Source organism: Monodelphis domestica, chromosome 3, assembly GCF_027887165.1.
Source record: "Monodelphis domestica isolate mMonDom1 chromosome 3, mMonDom1.pri, whole genome shotgun sequence".
NCBI lineage: Eukaryota > Metazoa > Chordata > Mammalia > Didelphimorphia > Didelphidae > Monodelphis > Monodelphis domestica.
Window position 1 is genome coordinate 9,685,847 of NC_077229.1, and position 18,478 is coordinate 9,704,324.

The following is an 18,478-nucleotide window of genomic DNA, read 5'->3' on the forward strand; positions in this document are numbered from 1 at the left end:
TGTGGTATCATCGAACGTAATGGACTTCTCCATTAGTGGCGGTGTAATGTCCCTGAACAACTTGCAGGGATCCAGGAGAAAAAAACACCATTCATAAGCAAAGGATAAACTATGGGAGTGGAAACACCGAGAAAAAGCAACTGCCTGAATACAGAGTTTGAGGGGACATGACAGAGGATAGACTCTAAATGAACACTCTAATGCAAATACTATCAACAAAGCAATGGGTTCAAATCAAGAAAACATCTAATGCCCAGTGGACTTACGCGTCGGCTATGGGGGGTCGGGGGGGGGAGGAAAAGAAAATGATCTATGTCTTTAATGAATAATGCTTGGAAATGATCAAATAAAATATATTTAAAAAAAAAAACTACTATGCCCAACTATATGGCAACAAATATGGCGATCTAGGTGATATGGATGAATACTTACAAAAATATAAATTGCCTAGACTAAAAGAGGAAGAAATACATTACTTTAACAACCCCATTTCAGAAAAAGAAATTGAACAAGCCATCAAAGAACTCACTGAGAAAAAATCCCCAGGTCCAGATGGATTCACAAATGAATTCTATCAAACATTCAAAGAACAACTAATCCCAATATTAAACAAACTATTTGACAGAATAGGCCAAGAAGGAGTTCTACCAAATTCATTCAACGACACAAACATGGTACTGATCCCAAAGCCAGGCAGGTCAAAAACAGAGAAAGAAAACTTTAGACCAATCTCCCTAATGAATATAGATGCAAAAATCTTAAATAGGATACTAGCAAAAAGACTCCAGCAAGTGATCACAAGGGTCATCCACTATGACCTGGCAGGATTCATACCAGGAATGCAAGGATGGTTCAATATTAGGAAAACCATCCACATAATTGACCACATCAACAAGCAAACTGACAAAAATCACATGATTATCTCAAAAGATGCAGAAAAAGCCTTTGATAAAATACCCTAGCAGTAGCAATTAGAAACCCTAGCAGTAGCAATTAGAAAAGAAAAAGAAATTGAAGGTATTAAAATTGGCAACAAGAAGACCAAGCTATCACTCTTTGCAGACGATATGATGGTTTACTTAAGGAATCCTAGAGAATCAACCAAAAAGTTACTCGAAATAATCAACAACTTTAGCAAAGTTGCAGGATACAAAATAAACCAGCATGTCATCAGCATTTCTATATATTTCCAACACATCTCAGCAGCAAGAAATAGAGAGAGAAATTCCATTTAAAATCACCCTAGACAATATAAAATACTTAGGAATCTATCTGCTGAAACAAACACAGGAACTATATGAACACAACTATAAAACACTTTCCACACAGCTAAAACTAGATCTAAATTATTGGAAAAACATTGTTTGCTCATGGGTAGGACGAGCTAACATAATAAAAATGACAATCCTACCCAAATTAATTTACTTATTTAGTACCATACCCATTGAACTACCAAAAAACTTCTTTACTGAATTAGAAAAAACCATAACTAAGTTCATTTGGAAGAACAAAAGATCAAGTATATCCAGGGAAATCATGAAAAAAATGCAAAGGAAGGAGGGTATCAACAAATTGGGACACAATCTTCATAAAAACCTCTGACAAAGGTTTAATTACTCAAATTTACAAAGAGCTAAATCAATTGTACAAAAAACCAAGCCATTCTCCAATTGATAAATGGGCAAAGGACATGAACAGGCAGTTCTCAGCCAAAGAAATCAAAACTATTAATAAGCATATGAAAAAGTGTTCTACATCTCTTATAATCAGAGAGATGCAAATCAAAACAACTCTGAGATATCACCTCACACCTAGCAGATTGACTAACATGACAGCAACAGAAAGTAATGAATGCTGGAGGGGATGTGGCAAAGTAGACACTAATTCATTGCTGGTGGAGTTGTGAATTAATCCAACCATTATGGAGGGCAATTTGGAACTATGCCCAAAGGGCTATAAAAAACTGTCTGCCCTTTGATCCAGTCATAGCACTGCTGGGCTTGTACCCCAAAGAGATAATAAGGAAAAAGACTTGTACAAGAATATTCATAGCTGCACTCTTTGTGGTGGCCAAAAATTGGAAAATGAGGGGATGCACTTCAATTGGGGAATGGCTGAACAAATTGTGGTATATGTTGTTGATGGAATACTATTGTGTTAAAAGGAATAATAAAGTGGAGAAGTTCCATGGAGACTGGAACAACCTCCAGGAAGTGATGCAGAGCGAGAGGAGCAGAACCAGGAAAACATTGTACACAGAGAATGATACATTTTAGTACAATCAAAGGTAATGGACTTCTCCATTAGTGTCAATGCAATGTCCCTGAACAATCTGCAGGGATCTAAAAAACACTATACACTAGCAGAGGATAAACTGTGGGAGTAAAATCACCGATGAAAAGCAACTGTTTGACTACAGGGGTGGAGTGGATATGACTGAGGAGAGACTCTAAATGAACAATCTAATGCAAATACCAATGACATGGAAATGGGTTTGAATCAAGAACACATGTGATACCCAGTGGAATTGCGTGTCAGCTGTGGGAGAGGTGGAGGGAGGAGGGGATGGAAGAAAAGAAAATGATCTTTGTTTCTAATGAATAGTGTTTGGAAATGACCAAATAAAAATTAATAGAAAAAAAATAATAGTTTTTAGTGTTTTGACTTAAAATCTAAAAATAAGTGGTCACCATGGGAAAATTCTCAAATATGAAAATACCCAAGTCAGCTGCATTTATGGAGAATTTTAATTAATATAAATGAAGGAATTAAGGGAAGGAGAGAGTGAGAGAGAAAGAGAAAATAGTAGAAAGTGTCTAGGCCAAATGGCCTAGGCCTGAGCCTAAGGGACAGCGAGTCAGTCTTTATCACTCACCACAAGATCATCTCAAGAAAGCTCCAGTCCTCCACTGAACTCCCGAACTCCTCAACTGAGTTCTGCATCCCCTTTTAAAGACATTTTCTTTTATCTCACCTTCCCTAAATTTTTAGTGTTCCCTTGAACACTAAGGTATTATGTAATGATAAGAGATTTGGATAAAGTCTATCCACCTGCTGAACAAAGACTGTACTCATTCTCAACTTCCACCAGCAAAACTTCCATTAAGGGAGGCATCTCAGAGAAGAAGAAAGTCCAAAGGTATGTTGTATATTGTTGAGGGTATGGAGTCTGGAGCAGGGGATGGGGGCTCAGACAACCCCTTATCACTGATTTTCTTGGTCCTCCAGAAAGAGAAAGAGAGGGGGCAAATCTTGGTCTAGAAAATGAAGGGAGAAATGGAGGGCTGTGCTTCTCAAAGCTCTTGGGGAAGAAGGACATGGATGGCTACTGCATCAGGAGTCTGCCTTGGAAATAATAATAAGAAAAAAAGACTTTATTTTCTTTAAATTTTACAGAACACTTGGCAAATGCCATCTTATGATACCAGAAACAACCCATGGGGCAGGTGTTATCATTATATCTCATTTTCAGATGACAAAAGAGAGGTAGGTAGAGGTGAATTGACTTGGCCAGAGGCATACAACCTTTAAATGTATGTAACCTCATTTGAACACAGGTCTTCTAGAATCTAGCTCCATTATTCTATCCCCTTGGACACCTAGATGTCATCATGAGCTGACTTTTGGGGATGCACAATGGTCTGCTCTCCCACCACTCTGGCACCATTCCTTCATATGGGTCTCCTCCTCTCTTCCCAAATTAGTCTCTCTCTTGCTCTCTTCTTCCCATTCTCCAATCTCTCTCTGAGCATCCTTTACTGCTCACTAGCCCTGAGGCTGTCCTTCATTGTCCTCTACTGGAGGCTGGGAAAGCTTTACTGGCCAGCTGAGGCTTGAGCAAGAAACCCATGACTCCATCTGAAATGTGAAGCTCCTGGTGTTGAGGAGGACTTCCCATGAGAGGTCAGGGACTTGGTACCTGCAGCCAATATTTAATGAGGACTCACCATCATGCTTTGAGCTATCTTGACCCTACCAGGTGTGACAATATTGTCCAGATAATGGGATGGGACAAAGGGGGCCATAAATTCAGTTGAGTGACTCCTGAGCAGGAAAACCAGTGCTGGACAAGAGTCTGAGGAACTTCATCACACCTCCCACATTTACTGAAGAATCTTTAATTTCTCTCTGTGTTCTAGGGTATCCCTGAGCCCTGTGCTTGCCTTTTTCTGTTTATTACAGCTCAGGTTCCCATTCTGCTCTGTCTCTATCACTGTAATGGATCTAAGGAATCAATGAACAAAATTCATTTTTACAAAATGATGTTTATTGAGATAATATAGAAAATAAAGAGGTTCCAAATACTTCCCCTCAATATCTAGGAACTCATTCTCTCCCCTCTACAGTCTCGCCCATTAGGGAGAATTGACTCCAACTGTAAACACTTTGGACTTTATGTCCATCCCCCTTAGTATTCTTCCAAATCAGTTCTGGCACAGGCTCAGGCCTCTCCCCAAGGATCACTGACCTGGCTCTCTGGGCTCCTTACGTTCTGTTAGTCTACAATTCTGGCCTGGCCTCTGCTGCTTGGCCCCTCAGTAGCTCATCATTCCTACCTGTTGAACCTCATCAGCAGTAAGTTTTCCTGATGGCCTTCATGTAACTCAAGAAGTAACAACTTCAAAGAATGGAACAGATTTGTTCCTTCCCAGGACATTTCCTGGCCTCCCATGGGGAAGTCTGTGTTCTCCCTCCCTCCTGGAGATCCCAGCATCTCCCTCCTCACCCCCATCCAGGGAGGAAGGACAAGAGCCCCAGACTCTCTTTGGCTGAGGATGCTGGGGATTGGTTCCTCAGCCAATCACAAAGGTTCTCTTCTTCCCCATCTGTCAAGGGAGGGAATCAGTGACAGAACGTGGACACAGACTCCATCTGGGAGCAGGAAGGAAAAATTTCACTCCCTTTGGTCCTCCTGGGAGCATGTTCCCTGGGGTGGGAAGGTGGGATGTTGGGGTGATTCACCTGCACCCAATGAGCATGTTCCTCCTCCCACCCCTCCTGCACTTACCTTGTATGCTGGCCTTTGGGTCTAGGCAGTGATTAGCTGATCTGATGCACTGATTCAGTGTGGGAGTGATCAGACCGTAAATGGGAGGAAGAAGGCCCAGAAACCTGAGCCTAACAGCTCCACACTCAGCTAAGAGGTTGCCCATAGCCTCCTGATGAATGCCAGGGACCAATTCTTAAGAACTATGGGGCTATTTTCAAACCATTTAGTATCCTCATTGGAGAATATGTGAATGAAGAGGAATGAAGTAGACCAACAAGAAACACGTAGATGCCTGAAGACCAGCCAAGCCATTAGGTGATCCTTAGACACAAATTACAACAAGGTTTCAGATTCTCAGTTATCTTCAAATCAGCTTTCCCATCCTGCACCTGCCTTTGGGGCTCATTGGTCTCTCTCTCCCTAGGGTAGCCTGTCTGCTGATGTGGTTTTATTGGGGTTGACTGTGGCATCTACTGTGACTTGTTGGACTCACAGATGCGAGATTTGAGTGATCAGAGGAGACTTGGGAGCTCAGCCAGATGGGTTCTCGGTGCTCTATGTTTGAGGGAGACTGAGGCACCAAAGTGATGATATACACCCGTGAATATACAGGGAGTCTAGTGGAAACCAGGTTTCTCTGCTGGCCCAAGGCATTACCAGGCTGGGAAGCTCTGGGAAGGATCTAGGACTCTGGAATGCTGAACCTGTGCCAAGTTTCAGCCCAAGATTTCTGGCCCTGGAGCACAGGCATGGATCACTGCTGTTGTGTAGTGAGTGCAAGACCCCAGTCCAGAGAAGAGGATTGAGGACAAGGACTGGTCTGTGTGCTCACAGTCATAGCTCAGTGGATGGCTCTACAATGGTCAGGGTGAACAGAACAGCCAACCGGGATTCTCCTGACAATGAAGCCCCTGAGGATTCTAAGAGAGAGGTGGACGTGAGGCCTGTGGAGGGTCCTAAGCAGACAATGGAGGCAGTCCAGTAGATGTCAGGGGCAGGATCCGCCCAGCTGGCTGTGTCTGTGGCTGCGCTGAGCCCAGGGATCATTCATGTGTGACCTCTCAGCTCGGCTGGGTCAAAATAGCCCAAGACCTCTCCTCCTCTTCCCCTGAAACACTGGCCCTCCCCATGGGACCTGAGGCCAAGACTTAGAAGCCAGGCTGTGGTTAGGAGGCTGGATCAGGGGCTGATTTGCATCAGTCTCCCCAGCACCCCTCCTATACACCATCACAGGCTATCAGGGAGAGGATAAGAGACTTGAAAGAGCACAGGACCTGCTGTGAGCTCTTTGCGGAGCAGAGTTCTTGGAAGCATCTCCACCATGGCCTGGCCTCTTGTCTGTCTCTCTCTGCTCACCTTCTGCTCAGGTCAGGAGTGCTTTCAGAGCCCCCTTTACCTTCCTCCCCATCCCTGCCTTTGCCACTCATGAGGATCTCAAAGCACCTTCTAGCTTTCTTTTTGTCATTAATGTGTTTCTCTGTTTGCAGGCTCCCTCTCCCAGCCTGTGCTGACTCAGTCTCCCTCTGTGTCTGCATCCCTGGGGAGCTCAGCAAGACTCACCTGCACCCTGAGCAGTCAGCACAGCAGCTACTATGTTGATTGGTACCAGCAGAGCCCAGGAAAGCCCCCTCTGTACCTCATGAGGGTTAAAAGTGATGGAAGTATAAGCAGGGGCGACGGGATCCCTGAGCGCTTCTCTGGTTCCAGCTCTGGGGCTGATCGATTCCTGTCCATCAGCAACGTCCAGGCTGAGGATGAGGCCGATTATTTCTGTGGAGCAGATTATAGGAGTGGTAGTAGTTATGGTTATACACAGTGATACATTCAGTGAGGAAGTGGGACAAAAACCTCCCCTGGCAGCCCAGGCGCAGCTTCGCTCATGCCCTAAACTGCAGGCTCTTTCCCTCTGTTTCCTCCTCTCACCCTGGGTCTGTCCATATGTCTGGCTCTGGCTCTGTGTTCCTTCCTGTCTCTCCCAGTCAGCCCAGGGACTTCCATGATGTCCCCTCAGGTCACATTTATAGGAGGTGACAGAAATGGGCCTTCTGACCCCAGAACCAGGAGAAGTCCTCCCCGTCCCATGCTGCCTCTGAGGAGAGGGACACCAGGGAGGCTGTAGCTGAGCCTTCAAGCTTCAGGATTTGACTGGGGGGAGTGGCTGAGACTTGGATTGGGGGCTCCTGCTTCCTCCTGCAAAGAGAAATCCTGTTTGTATGGAGGGCCACCTTGGATCCTTGCCAGTGCTCAGGAGGCCAGGAACGCAGACAACAGAGGCAGTGCCAATAGAGCGAGAACAGACATCATTTCAGGCGCTCAGAGTCCAGGCAGGCACTCGTGAGGTCAGTCTGGGTTATACATGTACCATCATGCAATGCATACAAACCAAACCCCCAAATAAACTTAAGTGAAAGTCACACGCTTTGATCTGCATTCTGACCCCAATAGTTCTGCCTCTGGAGGTGGAGAGGCCATCAGAATCGTCCTGGATCATTTTATTGCTGAGTCGTTCAGTCTTTCACAGTTGATCATTCCACAATTAATATGATTTATTAAAAGGGAGAAAGAAAGGAAATAACTAGCATAAAAAGGATGAGTGCAAACACCACCAATGAAGATGAAATTAAAGCAGTTGTTAAGTCATTTTGCCCAATTCTGTCACAAAATATAATAATTAAATTGAAATAAATGAGTGTGCACAGACAGAGGAATTAAACAAAATAAGAGAAGGACACTAATGATAAACTCTGAATTGCCGATTGGCCAAATCAGGATCCTGGTTGGGAAGTTAACTCTTTTGTGGGCCACAGAGACTTAACTCTAGCCAGGGAGGCAATAATTGAAAGTATGAGGCAAAATTCCAGACGCCCAGGAACCTGGTCTGAATCTGAGCACCTAAAGCAGGAAGTGGGAGAGACTCCCTCCTCTTTTCTCGATAGAATTACCGACTGTGCAGAAAAATGGAGTAGTTTGGATATTTTGACAGATGAAAACGTAAATCACATTTGCAGGCATTTTTGTGGAAAGTGCCTTCCCTGTGGTCTGAAAGTATATTCAGAGGAACTGTCCAAATGGGTTTGATATGGGTCTTGAGGAAATTTGGAGGATTGCTAACTATGTTTTCTGAGATGAGAAAGATGGACAATCAGAAGAGAAAAACAATGTAATTGATAACTTAACCAAAGAAATCAGAGAGCTTAAACAGAAACTGAAATCCAATGAAATGCAGGAAAAAGCATGAGCTGCACTAAGAGCTTATAGACAACTCAGAAATAATTACAACCCCAGACAATACAGACAAATCCCGAGATGTTTTCTCTGTAGCAGACCTGGTCATCTCATGAGAGAGTGAACATTTAGGGGACAATTTGTTCTAATAGCTAATTTAGAATTTTTCCATTCTTACAAGATTCATGTTCTTTCCGTCCCCCCCCCCCCACCCTAAAGGCAGCAGGAGACGCTGTGTGCCTAGTCCTGGGCAGGCAGTGAGTTCCTGGGGATCCCGGAGGCATGTCTGTGGGGGGGGGGGGAGGAGGGAGGGATGTGCCCAGCTGGCTGTGCCTGTGGCTGCTCTGAGCCCTGTGATCACTCCTGGGTGACGTCTCAGCTGGGCTGGGCCAAGGAACCCCAAGCACCCCCCTTTACATGAAGGGCTGCCCCCCTGGGACCTGGGACCCCAAGAGAGGAAGCAGGTGGCGTCTAGAAGAGGCTGGAGCAGGCCCAGATTTGCATCAATCCCCGCCTGCCCATCAGCCACCATCACAGGGTAACCAGGAGAGAATAAGAGGGAGCTGAGAGAGGCCAGACTCAGCTGGGAGCTCTTTGAAGCTGAGCTCTCGGGTCCTCTCGCCATGGCGTGGCCTCTTCTCTGTCTCTCACTGCTCACCTTCTGCTCAGCTCAGGACCATCCCAGACCTCCACTTTGGCCTTCTCCTCCATCACTGTCCTTGGATCCTATGAGGATCTCAAAGCACCTTCTGGCTTCCTCCGTGTTCAGAGTCATTAATGAGTCTCTCTGTTTGCAGGCTCCCTCTCCCAGCCTGTGGTGACTCAGCCTCCCTCTGTGTCTGCAGCCCTGGGGAGCTCGGCCAGACTCTCCTGCACCCTGAGCAGTCAGCACAGCAGCTACACTATTGGTTGGCACCAGCAGAGCCCCAGAAAGGCCCCTCGGTACCTCATGTGGGTCAAAAGTGATGGAAGTATCGGCAGGGGCGACGGGATCCCTGAGCGCTTCTCTGGCTCCAGCTCTGGGGCTGATCGATTCCTGTCCATCAGCAACGTCCAGGCTGAGGATGAAGCCGATTATTACTGCGGGGCAGGTCATACCACTAGCAGTGGGTATGAATATGCACAGTGAGACAGTCTAAGGGGAAGTGGGACAAAAACCTCCCCTGCCAGCCCAGGCCCAGCCTCTGACATACAGAAGAGCCAGGGGCATACATGGTCTCCATCACTGTCTCTGTCTCGTCTTGTCTATGGATCTGTCTGTCTGACTTTCCATCTCTCTGTCTGTCTGTCTGTCTCCTCAATCTGCTGTGTGTCTCTCTCTTTCTGTCTGTCCATCTTTCTCATACAGTTCAGGGAACTTTTGGTGACTGTCCTGACCTCCCACCAACAGTAACTGTCCCCTCTGGGAACAAGTGCCCCCACCACCAACAGGCCTCCTCAATCAGCCCCTAAAGGGAGCCTGAGCCCTAAAGCCTGGAAAGCCTCCCCCAGGCTGAGGCTCCAACACCCCCCACCACTGGGTCACACTGCCCTGACTTTGGACTCACTTGGCTCTGTCTCCTCAGTGCCCACACCAATGGGCCAGGTCTCTGCCTAGACCTCAAGCAACTAATTTTGGGAAAGAATATAAGTTTATTATTCTATCAGGTGGGTTGGTTAGGCAGCATCCTAGTCCATAAGGTGATCCAGGTCTCCATGGAAACCTTGGAGGACCTGAATTTGAATTTGCTAAACAGATTTTTAGGAGCTCCTCATTCAGCCCCTCCCTTGACATACCAAGACATCTTGATTGGTGAGAGCCAATGAAGAGGTGCTCCAGAATCTCTCTACCCATCCCCATACCTATGTCATGGGGAGCACATATACAGGGAAAGAATGTTTGTCCCTTCTATTTTCAACCAAATTCTCTTTAGCAAGGATGAGGTTCCCGGGGATACTCAAGGACAAAACATGAAACAAGCAGCAGAGGATGGTGCCTCTGACCCAGACCCCAGGCACAGGAATACACACTAATTCTTGCAAATAGAGAAACTAAGCCAGTCTATGGAAAATACAATTTCACATTCTCCTTACAGCTATGTTGGGAAGTGGATAGAATGTTGGCCCTAGAGTCAGGAAGATCTGAGTTCAAATTTGGCCTGAGGCATCTGATAGTGGTGTGACTTTGGTTGAATCACATAACCTTCCTCACTCTTATTTTCCTCATCAGTAAAACAGGCAGAGTAACAACTCCTACCTTCTAGAGTTGCTTAGAGAATCAACTTATAGAATAATCATTTATTGCAAACTCTAAATGTCTTTCTCCATGTAATTTGTAATTCTAAAAGTTTCTAGTGCTGAGGATAATGCTGTCCACCCCTAATTCTATTCACAAGTTGGGTCTCTATGTCTATAACTGGGAAAAAAGTCTTAATTTGCTCCAGCCATCTTCAGTTTCCATGTGGATCCCCAGTCTTTACCACAGGGTTACCAGAGTGAGCCCTTAATCAGTGTGTTTGGTGCATTCATTCCTTGTGGTTAATATGAGGTTCCTATGCTAGAGGTGGGACAGGTAAATACTTCTTTTTTTAAAATATATTTTATTTGATCATTTCCAAGCATTATTCATTAAAGACAAAGATCATTTTCTTTTCCGCCCCCCCCCCCACCCCCCATAGCCGACACTGGGCATTACATGTTTTCTTGATTTGAACCCATTGCTATGTTGATAATATTTGCATTAGAGTGTTCGTTTAGAGTCTCTCCTCTGTCATGTCCCCTCAACCGCTGTAGTCAGGCAGTTGCTTTTCCTTGGTGTTTCCACTCCCATAGTTTATCCTTTGCTTATGAATGGTGTTTTTTTCTCCTGGATCCCTGCAAGTTGTTCAGGGACATTACACCGCCACTAATGGAGAAGTCCATTACGTTCGATTATACCACAGTGTATTAGTCTCTGTGCACAATGTTCTCCTGGTTCTGCTCCTCTCGCTCTGCATCACTTCCTGGAGGTCGTTCCAGTCTCCATGGAACTTCTCCACTTTATTATTCCTTTTAGCACAATAGTATTCCATCACCAACATATACCACAGTTTGTTCAGCCATTCCCCAATTGATGAGCATCCCCTCGTTTTCCAGTTTTGGGCCACCACAAAGAGCGCAGCTATGAATATTTTTGTACAAGTCTTTGTGTCCATTATCTCTTTGGGGTACAGACCCAGCAGTGCTATGGCTGGATCAAAGGGTAGATATTCTTTTGTCGCCCTTTGGGCATAGTTCCAAATTGCCCTCCAGAATGGTTGGATCCGTTCACAACTCCACCAGCAATGAATTAATGGGTAAATACTGCTTTATTAAAATTGTCCACCAGGATTCTCCTTGTTCACTTATATGGCCCAAGTTTTCTTGAGGGCAGCCATCACCTTCTATAGACTAATGGAACACTTAGTTGGAGACATGACCTCTGTGCATGGGGTTGGTGGCTCTTGATGACTTCCCACTCTTTGGGGAAAGTCTGGAAGAACAAGAAGAAAGAAGTCTTTCTTGTTCTTTCTTGTTGGATCAGCCAGAAGTAAAAGGCCCAAGACATTCAATGGACAATCATCAGAGCTGAGCAGACTCTACAATGGGTTTGGGTCACATTATGTCACAGTGAGGTGTGAACACATGCCCAGAGAAGACCAAAGAGCTCTGAATTTCTTAATACCTGAAGGCCCTTTGAGAGCTCAGGACATATGCCCAATTTGGTGGTCATTTATCACCATTTTTTACAAATAATGGTTCTTTTCCCAAACTGCCACATAGCCCCAGTGGAACACATATGACTGAAGATGAAGGAAGCAGAAGGACAAGAAGTAAACATTTGGTGAAAATGAACTAAGCCGTTGAGTGACCATTGGAGAGTCAGAGCAGAACATACTTTTAGGACTTGGTCACTTCCACAAACATGCAACAAGGGTGCCCTCTTCTGGGCTAAGCCAATCTTTTGTCCTGTGGATAGATACTCCTATGGAGGACTAGTGGGCAGCAAGCAGGAGTCTTGTTCTGTTTGTGAGGTCCCTTGAGATTTGCTTACAAGAATGGGGTTGATGTGAGGCTTGTGGCTGGCAGGGGGCACTGTGGGACTGTTCTTGGGCTGGTAGTGAGGGCATGAGGAGGCTGGTGATGTCAGTGGGGAATCAGACCAACTGATTGTGGCTGAATTTGTTCTGATTCCTGTCATCTCTCATTTATGACATCTTAGCTGGGTTGAACCGAAATACCCTGACACTCTATCCTCACTCCCTGAGAGACACAGACTCTGTGTGTGTCTCTATGACTCTCTGGCTATTGTATGGGGTGTTCAGGAGGGGTAGCACCTTGGTATGGAGGGCTTGTCGTGCCCTCTTAGGGCAGCTCTCCAGCCGCTGACCACTACCTGACACCCAGCTCTCACTTGTGGCTCCCAGTAGCTGCTAACATGCGGCAGCAGCCACACCCCAGGCAATGGCTTTGACAGGCCGGCTAAACCTTGTGAGGGTAGCCATCGGGTCGTCATCCCCTGGTGAACCAGAGCTTTGCTCACCCAGCATGTGAAGACTGCTTCGGCCAAACAGGCGGAAGAAACCAACAAGAAGGTTCAATGGCTGAGATGGCGACGCAGCAAAGCACTGTGGAGTGCTCAGGGCGTGTTGGAGCACAAAAGACAACACAGCCACCCAATGCAGCTGAGGAAGTCTCCGGGTGTAACGATTTTTTGTGCCACTGGACCCAGGCTTCCAATGCCGAGAGAGTGGGACTGTCTCTGTGCACTGACTTTTCCACTTAAATCTCTTTCATGCACAAGTATCTTAGATCGTCATTCTCGGCCTCTGAGAGACTACTACTTTACTTTATTATAAGTGTTGAGGCCAGGCCAAGATGGAGCATTGAAACAAAGTCACTCAACATTTAAAATGTCTCCAATCAAATTCTTCCTTAGCATGGTCAAAAATGTTTATGGTGATATATTGTTTTAGACCTAAACAACTTGGGAGGTCAGGGGGAAAGGCTTGTGGCCCTGGGGTACAGTGTGGACTTACTATCTGACTAATCAGATAATAAGTTTAGGAGAAATCCCTATCTCTAAAAATGGCTGCCTTGATGTCCCCTTCTGTCTTCTCAGGGAAGACTCTTCTTTGCTTAGCCTCACTAAGCCTGCTCTTCCTGGATAACCCTACTAAATGTTTAACCCTAACCAAAATCCATTCAGGAGTCAAGACTTTGTTAGAATAGACTTGTAGCTCAGGAACCCCAGAATCGAAGTGGTCTGATTCACCTCTGAGAGGAAACCCCCTCAGAGGCTCCCTTAAGCAGTTCTAACTTCTTCCCCTCTCAGGTTAGCTTTCCATGTGCAGTAGTAGAGGGGAATCAGGCAGCAATTCAGTGGTAGAGAGGAATCAGGCAGCAGCTTCTGTGGATGACAGGAATGGACCAGGAATGGGGGCTGGGGAAGGTCAGAGATCTCCAGGAGCTCAGAGCTGGGCCATGGAGTTGGCTTCAGCCCTCAAGGCTTCAACTGACTCCCCCAGGTTGCCTGTTGGAGTTTTGGACCTCTTCCTTCCAGAATTCTAAACGGGGTCACCCCTGATTGTGTAAGTGCATCCAGCTCCATCCCCCTTTGCTGCCAACCTGATTTTCTTCCTTCAAATTCCTTATCTCTCATTGCAGCCATCATGATTCAGATTCCTCAGCTGCTGCTTGGCCCCACCTCAGGTCTCCACTCCTTCCAGTCCATGCCCAACTCTAAGGTCCAAAACCTAAACCCAGGTCAGAGCCCATCACCATCCTGCCTCCTCTATTCAGTCAGCTCCACTGGCTTCTAATGGCCTCCAGGATGAAATGGCCAGCCCTCTGCTTGACTTCCAGCGTCCCTCATGGTCTAGGCTTCTGGCACTGACCCCCCAGCCCCACCCTACACCTCCATCTGGTGGTCCAGCTGTTCCTCACTCAGGACACTGTCTCTCGCCTCTGTCTATTCTTCCTGACTGACTTCCATACTCAGAATTTCCATCCCTACTCATCTCCAGCGTTCTGCTTCTCAGATTTCCTTTGAACCTCATGCAAAATCCCACCTTCCTTCTGCGAAAAGTCTGTCTCAGAGCTCATTAATGTTAATGCCTGCTTTCTGGGATCGTCTCTAATTTACCTGGTTTATGTCCTGTTTGTACTTATTTGTTTGCATGTTGTCCTGCCCTCAGACTCTGAGCTCACTGATTTTTTCCTTTTTCCCTTTCTCCCTCCCTCTGCTCCTTTCTTCTTCATTTCTTCTTTCCTTCCTTCCTTGTTTCCTTCCTTCCTTGTGTACTTCGTTCATTCATTTGTTCCTTCCTTCCTTCTTTCCTTCTTTGAATTAATGCTACAGATTCATTCTAAGGCAGAAGTGCAGTATGAGTTTGGCAATGGGGATGAGGAGACTTTGCCCAGGGTCACACAGCTAGGAAGTGTTTGAGGCCAGATTTGACATCACATCTCCTGTCTCTGTGCTTGGCTCTCAAGCCACTGAGTCTCCCTAGCTGCTCCTAAGTCTTGGCCTGTGTCCTCCCTCCATCCTGGGGCTCTCAGCACCTCCCTCCTCAGCCCCATCCAGGGAGGAAGGACAAGAGCCCCAGACTCTCATTGGCTGAGGATGCTGGGGATTGGCTCCCTGGCTCTGGCTCCTCAGCCAGTCACAAAGGTTCTCTTCTTCCCAATCTGTCAAGGGAGGGAAGCAGTGACAGAACATGGGCCCAGACTCCATCTGGGAGCAGGAAGGAACCATTTCCCTCCCTCTAGTCCTCGTGGAATCAGGCTGCCCATTGTGGGGAGATGGGGATGTGGGATGGCTTCACCTGCAACACTGAGCATGTTCCTCCTCCCTCCCCTCCCTGTCTGAGAGGCTTTGGGTCTAGGCAATGACCAGCTGATCTGATGCACTCAGAGCCAGTGTAGGAGTGATGAGACCCCAAATGAGAGGGAAGAAGGCCCACAAACCTGAGCCTAATGATTGCCCAAAGACCCCTGAGGAATGTCCAGTGAGGGGCTGCACAAGTATCAGACAGGGAAGCAGGGTAAGCCCTTGGGACCCCAAGGTAACATGAGATGGTGCCCCCTCCAGGATGGCCTCTGGGAGGCAGGGAGGTCCGGGCTGTCACCCTGCTCTACCTAAGGCCAAGCACAGTGCCTGGGACAGAGCAGAGAACCAAATAGATGCTTCATTGATCCATTGATTGGCTGAACATCAGAGATGCTGTGACCCCTGAGAGGGCATGTAGGGGGAGCCCAGAAGGCCTGGAAGCTGAGCCCAGCTGGGCCTGGGGAGCTCCATGAGGATGGCAGACAGGACAGGCCGGCCTGAACCAGAGAGCAGAGTTTCCTGTAGGTCCAGGAGCCCCAGCAGGCTGGGATGCGGCAGCGAGCAGGGCTTGGGCTCTGGGAAGGCTCTAAGGCCAGGGAAGGAGAACCTTTGCTCAGTGAGAGCCCAAGATTTCTAGCCCTGGAACCCGGGCCTGGATCAGTGCCTGCTAGCAGAGTGTGCTGAGGGCAGGAGGCCAGGCCAGGAAGGGGTTGATGAGAGGAGCTGCTCTGGGTGCCTCAGGCTGGGGCTCAAGGGAGGCTCCACCTTTGGGTGGGATGAACAAAAGAGGCAGCAGAGACCTCCCTCTGCCTCCTTGTGGCCTGGATGTGGGTCTTGTAGCCAACAGGGGACGCTGTGGGACTGGTCCTGGGCAGGCAGTGAGGCCCTGGGAAGCCTGGAGGTGTTGGGGGGGGATGAGCCCAGCTGGCTGTGCCTGTGGCTGCTCTTAGCCCTGTGATCACTCCTGTGTGACGTCTCAGCTGGGCTGGGCCAAGTGACCCCAAACATCCCCCCTGCATGAAGAGCTGCCCCCCCCCCGGGGACCCCGAGAGAGGATGCAGGTGGGGTCTAGAGGAGGCTAGAGGAGGCCCAGATTTGCATCAATCCCCGCCTGCCCCTCAGCCACCATCACAGGGTAACCAGGAGAGAATAAGAGGGAGCTGAGAGAGGCCAGACTCAGCTGGGAGCTCTTTGAAGCTGAGCTCTCGGGTCCTCTCGCCATGGCCTGGCCTCTCGTCTGTCTCTCACTGCTCACCTTCTGCTCAGGTCAGGACCATCCCAGACCTCCCCTTTGGCCTCCTCCTCCCTCCCTCCTTGTCCTTGTATTCTGAGGATCTCAAAGCACCTTCTAGCTTTATGTCATTAATGAGTCTCTCTGTTTGCAGGCTCCCTGTCCCAGGCTGTGGTGACTCAGCCTCCCTCTGTGTCTGCAGCCCTGGGGAGCTCGGCCAGACTCTCCTGCACCCTGAGCAGTCAGCACAGCAGCTACAATATTGGTTGGCACCAGCAGAGCCCCGGAAAGGCCCCTCGGTACCTCATGTGGGTCGGCAGCAGTGGAGGTACAGGCAGGGGCGACGGGATCCCTGAGCGCTTCTCTGGCTCCAGCTCTGGGGCTGATCGATTCCTGTCCATCAGCAACGTCCAGCCTGAGGATGAAGCCGATTATTTCTGTGGTTATGGTTATAGCAGTGGTGGTAGTTATCGTTACCCACAGTGATGCATTCAGTGAGGAAGTGGGACAAAAACCTGCCTGCCAGCCCAGGCAGAGCTTCAGAAGAGGCGCCAGGATAATCCCCACACAACTGTCAGGAGCCTGTCAGGGCTCTCCCTCCATGTCTCTCTGTCTCTGATCCTCTCCCCTCTCTGTCTGTCTGTCTGTCTGTCTGTCTGTCTCTCTCTCCATCTGTCTCTCTCTCTTTCTCTGTCTCTCTTTCTTCCCTTCTCTCACAGCCCAGGAAGTTCCATGATATTGCCAAGGTTGCTCTTCTAGTCAGTGACAGAAATGGCCCTTGAACCCTGGCCCTCTGACCTCAGTCCCCATATTTTCCTCTGTGTTTCCTCTGTTCCAGGCTGGCTCTAAGGCAATGGTGGCTGGATGAGGGAGAATGTGGCCACCTCCTGCCGGGCCAAAGGGATTTCTCCTTCTGGTCTAGACCACAGGCTCCCAGAGGGTTATTGAGGATGGGACAGAAAGGATTTCTTCCTCCTGGAAAATGAAAACAGGAACAGATGCAGCCAAGTGGCCAGAAAACTAAGAAAAGTAGAGCTGAGGGAGCAAGGCTTGGAGTGAAGAAGCCCTGAGTTCAAATATGCCACCAGACACTCCCTCCTAGTGTGATCCTGGGAAAACCTCTTAATCTTTGCCTGCCTCAGTTTCCTCATCTGTAAAAAGGGGATCATAGTAGCCCCTGCCTCCCAGGTAATTGTTGGGAGGATAATATTTGGAAACAGCTTTGCAAACGTTAAGGTCACATATGTATATTTTACATATACACATTCAGACACATACAAGTACATGTACCTGCACCTGCTTATAGATGCACACAGTCACATAGGATAGGTAAGCCATATTCATATAGGTTGTTACATGTAATATATAGACACACACAAATGCCTGCTAATATTAAATGGCTCAGTGGATAGAGCCAGGCCTGGAGTCAGGAGGATCTCAGTTCAAATCTATCCTCAGAAACAAGTCACTTGACTACAAATGCATGGTTCTTACTCATATGCTGCCTTGGATCAGACACACATTTCCAGGCTCAGGGAGAAGATAAAGAGTATTTAAAAAACATGAATCATCTGCTGGACAGTATCTCCAAGTGGTGCCAGAAGTAGCTACCAGCCTTAGTCCATCCCAGAGTGAGAGTGTTGCATTCTGTGTGATGCCCAAGCCATGGGGTGGCCCTGGAGGCTGCTCTCAGGCCTAGGTAATGGAGGGAGCTTGTCCCTGGCCCAAGAGCAGGCCCAGATATTCAGGGATTTGCTGACTGTTGTCAGCCTCTGGTCTGCTGTGTGTGTGCCTGGTGCTGTTCAGGCATTTCAGTTGGGTCTGACTCTCTGTTTCCTCACTTGGGGTTTTCCTGGGAGAGACACTAGACTGGCTTGTCATTTCCTTCTCCAGCTCTTTTGACAGATGAGGATACTGAGGCCAATAGGGTTAAGTGACTTGTAAGGCTCATCTCAAGGGTCGGCCAGCCCTGTGTGACCTTACTTGGGGTAACGAAAGTGAAGAGTAACGAATGGACGCTATATGAAATGCATAGCGACAAAGATTTATTGGGTTCAAACAAAGTGTATATAGGTTAAGACCCACAGGAAGATATGATGTTACCGCCCAGCAACAGCAGGAATCAATAATTGGGCAGATTCATAGGAATTCATGACGTTACCTGCCAGGCACAAGGAGGAACCGAGAGGATTCCAAACAAGGG

General features: G+C 47.6%; 1 protein-coding gene and 1 gene segment (V, D, J or C); both read left to right on the plus strand.

Moving 5' to 3' along the window:
• Positions 1–6,257: 6,257 nt before the first annotated feature.
• LOC100617898 (immunoglobulin lambda variable 4-69) lies at positions 6,258–6,809 on the plus strand. Its single transcript, XM_007490815.3, has 2 exons — positions 6,258–6,357; positions 6,478–6,809. Exons 1-2 carry the CDS (start codon positions 6,312–6,314, stop codon positions 6,807–6,809), a joined length of 378 nt encoding a protein of 125 aa, XP_007490877.2. The 5' UTR covers positions 6,258–6,311.
• Positions 6,810–9,164: 2,355 nt separating this feature from the next.
• LOC107652153 (immunoglobulin lambda variable 4-69-like) lies at positions 9,165–16,793 on the plus strand. The segment is given in 2 exon segments: positions 9,165–9,321; positions 16,430–16,793. Coding segments are annotated over 2 exon segments (489 nt in total).
• Positions 16,794–18,478: the final 1,685 nt, after the last annotated feature.

What these genes read in the sequence shown, in the direction of transcription:
- LOC100617898 (XM_007490815.3), top strand. Translation starts at nt 6,312, where the DNA reads ATGGCCTGGCCTCTTGTCTGTCTCTCTCTGCTCACCTTCTGCTCAG. An exon ending in TCTGCTCACCTTCTGCTCAG is followed by an intron (nt 6,358 to 6,477) that starts GTCAGGAGTGCT and finishes CTCTGTTTGCAG; the next exon opens with GCTCCCTCTCCCAGCCTGTG.